We start from the raw sequence: 7,612 nt of genomic DNA, 5'->3' as shown, positions 1-7,612 counted from the left end.
TTAAAAGCATTAGAAAGTATAGGAATAAATGGAGCCTTCCTTAAAATAATAGGTAGCAACTATTTAAAGCCATCAGCAAGTATTATATGTAATGGGGAGAAGCTAGAAGCATTTCCCATAAGATCAGGGGTGAAACAAGGGTGTCCACTATCACCCCTCTTATTCAATCTGGTACTAGAAATGTTAGCAGTAGCAATTAGAGAAGAAAAAGAAATCAAAGGAATCAAGTTAGGCAAAGAAGAGACCAAGCTATCACTCTTTGCAGATGATATGATGATATACTTAGAGAATCCTAGAGAATCAAGTAAAAAACTGCTTGAGACAATAAATAAATTTGGCAAAGTTGCAGGATATAAAATAAACCCACATAAATCCTCAGCATTCCTATATATTTCCAATGAAATTCAACAGGAAGAAATAGAAAGAGAAATCCCATTTAAAGTTACTGTAGACATTATAAAATATTTGGGAATCTACCTGCCAAAACAAACCCAGGACCTATATGATCATAACTACAAAACACTTTTCACACAAAGAAAGTCAGATCTAACTAATTGGAAAAATATCAATTGCTCATGGCTGGGTTGAGCTAATATAATAAAAATGACAATTTTACCTAAATTAAATTATATATTTAGTGCCATACCAATTAATTTACCAAAAAACTACTTTATAGAGTTAGAAAAAATAGTAACAAAATTCATTTGGAAGAATAAATGGTCCAGAATATCAAGGTAATTAATGAAAAGAAATGCTAGGGAAGGTGGACTAGCTTTACCAGATTTCAATCTGTACTATAAAGCAGCAGTCATCAAAGCTACTTGGTACTGGCTGAGGAATACAGGAGTGGATCAATGGAATAGATTAGGCACACGAGATTCAGAAGTCAATGACTATAGTAATGTATTGTTTGATAAACCCCCAGACCCTGGTTTTTGGGATAAGAACTCACTGTTTGACAAAAACTGCTGGGAAAACTGGAATATAGTATGGCAGAAACTGGACATAGACCATTATCTAACACCATATACCAAAATCAAGTCTAAATGGGTTCATGGTCTAGGTATAAAGGTTGGTACTGTAAGCAGGCTCCTAAAACAAGGAATAGTTTACCTATCAGACTTGTGGAGAGGGAAAGACTTTATGACTAAACAAGAATTAGAGAACATTATAAAATGTAAAATGGATAATTTTGACTACATGAAATTGAAAAGTTTCTGTACAAACAAAGCCAATGTAACCAAGATTAAGAGGGAGGTGGGAAATTGGGAAAGAATCATTACAACCTGTGTCTCTGACAAAGGACTCATTTCTAAAATATACAAAGAATTGTGTCAAATTTATAAGAATACAAGTCATTCCCCAATTGATAAATGGTCAAAGGATATGAACAGGCAGTTTTCAGAGAAAGAAATTAAAGCTATCTATAAGCACATGAAGAAATGCTCTAATTCACTATTGATTAGAGAAATAGAAATCAAAACAACTCTGAGGTACCACATCTTGCCAGTCAGATTGGCTAAGATGACAAAACAGGAAAATGACAAATGCTGGAGAGGATGTGGGCAAACTGGAACACGAATGCATTGTTGGTGGAGTTGTGAACTGATCCAGCCTTTCTGGAGAGTAATCTGGAATTATGCCCCAAGGGCTATAAATACTTTCATACCCTTTGATCCAGCAATACCACTCCTAGGGTTATATCCCAAAGAGATCATAGAAATGGGAGAAAGACCCATATGTACAAAAATGTTTATATCAGCTCTTTTTGTCGTGGCAAAGAATTGGAAATTAAGGGGGTGCCCATCAATTGGGGAATGGCTGAACAAGTTGTGGTATATGCATGTTATGGAATACTATTGTGCTATAAGAAACGAGGAGCAGGCAGTCTTCATATTTACCTGGAGAGGCTTAAAAGAACTGATGCTGAGTGAGAAGAGTAGAACCAGGAGAAATTTGTACACAATTACAGACACAACGTATGTGTGATGACCAACTTTGAAAAACTGGACTCTTCTCAGCAATGCAGGGATATAAGTCAATCCCCAAAGACGCATGATGGAGAGAAATATGTGCATCCAGAGAAAGAACTAGAAAGAACTAAGTTTATATCCAGGTGGAAGCAAAATACCTGATCTTTTTCGTTCTCTTATTTGGTTTTATGTCCTCTTTACCATTTTTCATTCCAGCTGGGACAATCCGTCGTTATAACCTGACCAATGTATAATGTGAAAGTATTTACAGATACTATACTTGACTATAAGCCGCCATGGGGGGGGGAGGAGAGGGAGGGGAGGGAGGGGGACAAAAATGTGAAATGGAAGGAATTGTAGAATTGAATCCTGTAAACTAAAAGGAAACAAACAAATTAATAAATTAAAAAAAAAAGATCCCTCCCCATCCTCAATCTTCCCTAGCTTCCCTCTCTCCTACCTGGATCAAGCAGTCAGTCTGTTGTCTAGATAACATGTTTATATTCCTTGGGGAGAGGAGGATTTGGAGGGAGAGCTCTGACTCATAGGTCATTGAGGCCATGACTGGTCTCACCCCACCTGGGATCCCAAACCCCTTCTGCCTGAACCAATGACATCTGGAGGGAGATATCTTGACTTGCAGGTAAATTGGATTTCGGTGGGGGCAGAGCTGTGCAGTCCTCAGCTTCACTCTCTCCCTCACAGTCATACAGAGTCCAGTGGCAAGACATAGGTCAGGATAACTGGTAATGGCCCTGAAGGCAGTGGAAAATCTTGGCTTTGTCAAGCTAAGGTCTTTCCCAGGTCTCAGTTTCAGAGGCTAAAGGCATGGTAAGAAATGAGGCTAAAGACTTGCCTTCTCAAAAGAATCAGTCTGGAAGGGGAAGACCCTCAGGGTTGCTGACTAAAACAGGAAAAAAAATTGCTATTTACACACTCTCAACCATCAACACCCAAAAATGAGTAAGTGAAGCTGGGGCTGGGACCTATTCTTGGCCAGAGTGAGAGACAGAGTGATTTGGGTATAATGGCATCATGAAGTAACTCCATTTGAATCCCAGGTGGCTTTAGCAAAGACTGGCTTGTCAGAGCTAGATTTCAAGAAATCATATTTGAAGACAACATGAAATGAGATTTAATTGTAGGAGCTTTAAAAAAAGATGGTAAAATAAGTAAGTAGGGAAGAAAAAATCTAGCCCCCAAATCCAAGACAAGACACCTTGGGAGCTTTAAGAGATCAAAATTAATATTCCTTTGGGCAGAACCTCCACAGGTAAGGGTATGAGTCCTGTTGACCTGGAAGTTTGGTTAAAAGAGGCAAACAGGCTAGGTGGTATAGGAATTCCTATTGTTTATTCCCTTAAGCTAGCCAACATGAAGGGACATGGAATCAGAGCTTTAATTCTGACTGATTTAGGAAAATTGAGGAAGACCTAGATATTCTTAGAGCAATCCCTACTTAGGCTGTCTGTGTCACTCAAAAATTATTGCTTCTATATGGTTTTAACCATAGCATGGAAAAGGGAGTTTCTTAGAAGAATAGGTTGTAAATACAATGAGACAAGAGAATTGACAAAGTGTCCATTGAAATTGCAGTCCCAGGATATCTGTTTCCCCTACATAGCACACACCCACAGGATGCCAAGAGAAGAAAAGTCCCACTGTCCAACACAGTGTCACAAGCAGGAAGAATGCTCCTGGTCAGCCTCATCCCATCCTGTAGTTGCTGACACAGGAAGGGGCATTTGTAGTTCTCTCAGAAAGCAAAGCAAAGCTTGTCTGGTTGATTAGTTCAGGCTTTGGCCCGTACTGGGGTTCAAACCATCTTAAGTGATCATCATTCCCCGTGGTGGTGGGAAAAAGGAAGGAAGGAAGGAAGGAAGGAAGGAAGGAAGGAAGGAAGGAAGGAAGGAGGGAAGGAAACAGCAGTACTGTCCACCTGGAAATGGCCCGTTGGTCCCCAGGGGGGCCCTTACTCCTCCCTACTCACCCATGGTTCTCAACACAAGGAGGGCAGAGTGCCAGCTGGGGGGCAGCCCTGACGCTGGGTCACTGAGGCTCTGAGTGGTCTCCAGAGCTGCCTGTGCCTCTTGGGTCTCTGTAGAAGGATGGGGAGGGTATGAAATAGACAGAAGAGAGGGAGGAAGAGAGGGAGCGCAGTCTTCTTCCTGTTCAGACCATCCTGCCCCTCCCTGCTCCCTCCCCCCCCGCCTTGTAGGTTACAGTGTCACTTTCAGGGAGTCTGGTGCTACAGTTTCATCCTGGCAGCCTCAGGGCTCAGGGGGAGGAGGGGGGAGGGGGTGGAGACCTGGGGAGGAGGAGCTCTCAGAGCCGCGCTACTTGGTTGGGGAGTTTGCCTGGGAGGAGTTTAGGGCTGAAGAGGAGATCATTGACCCGGGGAAAGCTTTGCATGTGATGGAGGGCAGGGTTCAGGGAGCATAGGCTGCAGGAGCCAAGATGGCGGAGCAAACAGTAAGTTGTTCACATCCTCCCTTGGCCTTGCAAAACCCGGAGAATGCTGCCCCGGGAGAAGCCCCGCAGTAGAGCTCCTCTCGCTTTGCCAAGCCTCTCCTCCCCTCTCCTGCTATGGATGAAGGGGCCCAGTGCAGGCCGGGAGGCGTCCCGGCGGACCCCACCCCAGCGGACCCGCGAGCGATGGGGGGTGGGGGTGAGGATGGGGGTGGGGGGCTCTGGCAAGCGCCCACGTGGGCACGGGCTGCCTCCAGCCCAACGCCAGGGAAAACACCAGACCACTACCGCGTACAGCTGCCAGCACCAGAGGCCCCAGCACAGAAAACCCCGACCCTTAGCCTCCAGCACTAGGAGTCTGGGCCCCGGAGGTAGAGATCAAATTTAAAAGGCAAAATAAAAGGGGGGTGAGGGAGAAGAGACTGTCAGGGTCCCCGAGTCCTGACCCTCAATGTAATGGGAGGAAAGGGTCGGGCCCTGGAAGGGGCCTGGTGGGGGAGGGTGGGGTGGGGAAGGGCGGGGCGGGGACCTTGGGACCAGGAAGGCCGAAAGGAGGAAGCCTGGAAGCACTGGCTGCCTCGCCCCACCTGGCCCTGCCCTCACCCTTGTCCTGCCAAAGATCCAGCCCCGTTTGGAGATCCTAGAATCTTACCTCCCTCCCTCCCTCCCTCTTCAGGCTTGGACACAGTGATCAAAGCTCTTTCCTGATGCCCCTGATCTGCACCCGAGGCTCTGGGGCTGGTTCCCTGTCAGATCCCAGGCATGTGGCTCCCTGTCTCCTGCTTCTCTTTAGGGATTCCAAGCCTGAGCTCCACCAGAGGGTCCCCACAGTACCCCCAGCTCCTAGTTAGTCCTCAGGACACAGTCATCCTGCTTCCCCAGGCTCAGTGTCCTCCTCGAGCCCTTCTGTCCCTCCAGTGTCTCTGACCTCCCTCCCCGGGCCTCTTGCTCCCCTGCCTCAGGTTCCCTGCCAGGGGCTTCATCACAAACTGAATTTTATCTCCCCGCCTCAGCCTTGCCCTGGTCATTCCCTGCTGGCTCCATTCAATAGCCCTCCCCATCCTCAGCCTTCCCTAGCTTGCCTCCTCGATCAAGGAATCAGTCTGTAGTCCAGTTAATGGGTATGTGAGTCAGGGAGAGGGGATGCAGGGAGGGCAGAGGGTGAGGGAGGGAGGGAGGGAGAGCTCTGACAGAGGAGCCATTGAAGCTCTGAATGGTCTCATGCCATCTAGGATCCCAAGCCCCTTCTGCCTCTTGGGTCTCTGTGGGAGAATGAAGAGGGCAGGAAAAAATGAGCAAGAGAAAGAGGGAACTAGTTTAGACTACCTTCCTTTTTCAATCTGCCCCTCCCTGCTTCCTCCCTCCCCCTGTAGGTTGGAGTCTCTCTCCTGAGGGCTGGGCCAGGGCCTTTGTGACTCCCCTGGGGCCTCACCCTGTAGCCTAGGAAGAGAAGAGCAAGACCTCTGCACATCTGGGACCCTTCTCCCTGCCCCTCTCAGTCTACAGAGGACCCAGGCCTGGCCCCAGCAGGGAGCCTGCAGCCAGAGGGAATGGCCCCTGGGAGCAGCAGACCCCCTGCCCAGGTGAGTACAGGCTGTGATCAGCCAATGAGGCCATTGCCACAGACTTAGAGGGTGGTCTGTGAAGCTGCCATTGTGTCCTCATGGATCATTTCTTTACAGAAACAGGCATCCAGAGCCCTTCATAACCCCCCCCACACACACACACCCCTGACCTTTCCAGTCCTCTTACAGTTTACTCCCCAGCATATGTCCTTAATGCAGCAGCCCTGGCCTCCTGGCTTCTCTCAGCTCCAGGCATTTCCAGGGGCTTTCCCAAGGCCTGGAATGCTCTCCCTCCCCAGCTCAGACTACTAGCCTCACTGTCTTCCTTTGAGTCCCAGCCAACAGCTAAAGAGCTACAGGAAGCATTCCCCAGCCCCTCTTAGTTCTGGCTCCTTCCCTCTTCTAATTGTGGCCTCTTAGTGCTTCCCTGGCTCCCTTTGTACATATTTGTTTGCTTGCTGTCTCCCCCAGTGGATGCTGACCTCCTTGAGGGCAGGGACTGCCTTCTGCCTCTTTTCCCATCCCCTGGGCTGAGCCTTGTGCCTGGCATGTGATAGGTGCCTAATAAATGCATATTGGACTGAGCTGACAATTTTTTTTTTTTAAGCAATCGGGGTTAAGTAACTTGCTCAAGGTTACACGGCCAGTTATTTCTGGGTGTGGTGCTGAGTATCTGAGGCTGGGATTTGATCCAGGTCATCCCGACACTGGAGCCGGTGCTCTTACTTGCTGAGCCACCTGGCCGCCCCTGAGCTGACAATTTCTAGTCCTCAGGGAGACCTTGTCATCTCCAGCTCTTCTTCCCCTGCTGGCTTCTCCCCCTCCCTTTCCTGTATCTTCCCCTGTTGTCATGTAGAGCCACCAAAGGGCCTTCTCCTGCAGGCAGGATGTCAGAAGACTATGTCCCTAACCCCCTGTCATCCCCTGCACTCTTCCCTCCCCCAGAGGTCCTCCTTCATCACTGTCTGCCTGTATACTTTCAGAAAGAAACGTCTTAGTTAGAGAGCAGGGGAATTTAGAAATTCTTGGGAATCTCAAAAAGTGGAAAAGAGCCATGAAGTCCTCAGTTGTTCACAAGTGAAACAATAAACTAAAGGAAGTGGAAGGTGAAATGTGGATTCTAGAGAGACCTGAAATCACATGGGTTTTTTGTTTGTTTGTTTGTTATCTTTTTAAAAATGTATTTACCACAATGAGCTCCACAGGGGTGTAAGTTCCAGATTTTCTCCCCTCCCTTTCACTTTCCCCATTGCAGCATGCAATCTGATGTAGACTCTGCATACACATTCACATTAAACATTAGTCAAGTTGTGAAGAATTGTAACCAATAGAATGAATAGAAGAAACAAAGAGAAAACGAAAAAAAGAGAGCAGGTGGTTCACTTCAGTCTGCATTCAGACTCTGTGATTTCTCTGCACGTGGGAAGCCTTGCCATGAGTCCTTTGCAGCTGTCTTACATGTTTCCTTGCTGAGAGGAGCCCAGTCTATCCAAGTCAAACATCACGGATACATTGTGTCTGTAATTGTGTACAGTTCTCCTGGTTCTGCCCCCCTCACTCAGCATCAGCTGATACACAGGTTGTGATCTGCAGGTTATGAAGAAG

At 47.1% G+C, this 7,612-nt stretch overlaps 1 protein-coding gene across 1 annotated transcript in view; it reads left to right on the top strand.

The window, feature by feature from the left end:
* Nucleotides 1–4,306: 4,306 nt before the first annotated feature.
* Nucleotides 4,307–7,612, top strand: part of LOC138169784 (zinc finger protein 569-like) — a 20,867-nt gene continuing 17,561 nt past the window's right edge. The window contains exons 1-2 of the mRNA XM_069099344.1: nucleotides 4,307–4,445; nucleotides 5,816–6,025. Coding sequence (XP_068955445.1) covers nucleotides 5,993–6,025 — 33 coding nt within the window. The 5' untranslated portion in view covers nucleotides 4,307–4,445; nucleotides 5,816–5,992. The remainder of the gene's footprint in view (nucleotides 4,446–5,815; nucleotides 6,026–7,612) is intronic.

This window comes from Petaurus breviceps, unplaced genomic scaffold, assembly GCF_028583685.1.
Source record: "Petaurus breviceps papuanus isolate PSGF00001 unplaced genomic scaffold, PetGlider_PUasm1.0 378, whole genome shotgun sequence".
Taxonomy (NCBI): domain Eukaryota; kingdom Metazoa; phylum Chordata; class Mammalia; order Diprotodontia; family Petauridae; genus Petaurus; species Petaurus breviceps.
This window is presented reverse-complemented; position numbering and strand designations above follow the sequence as displayed.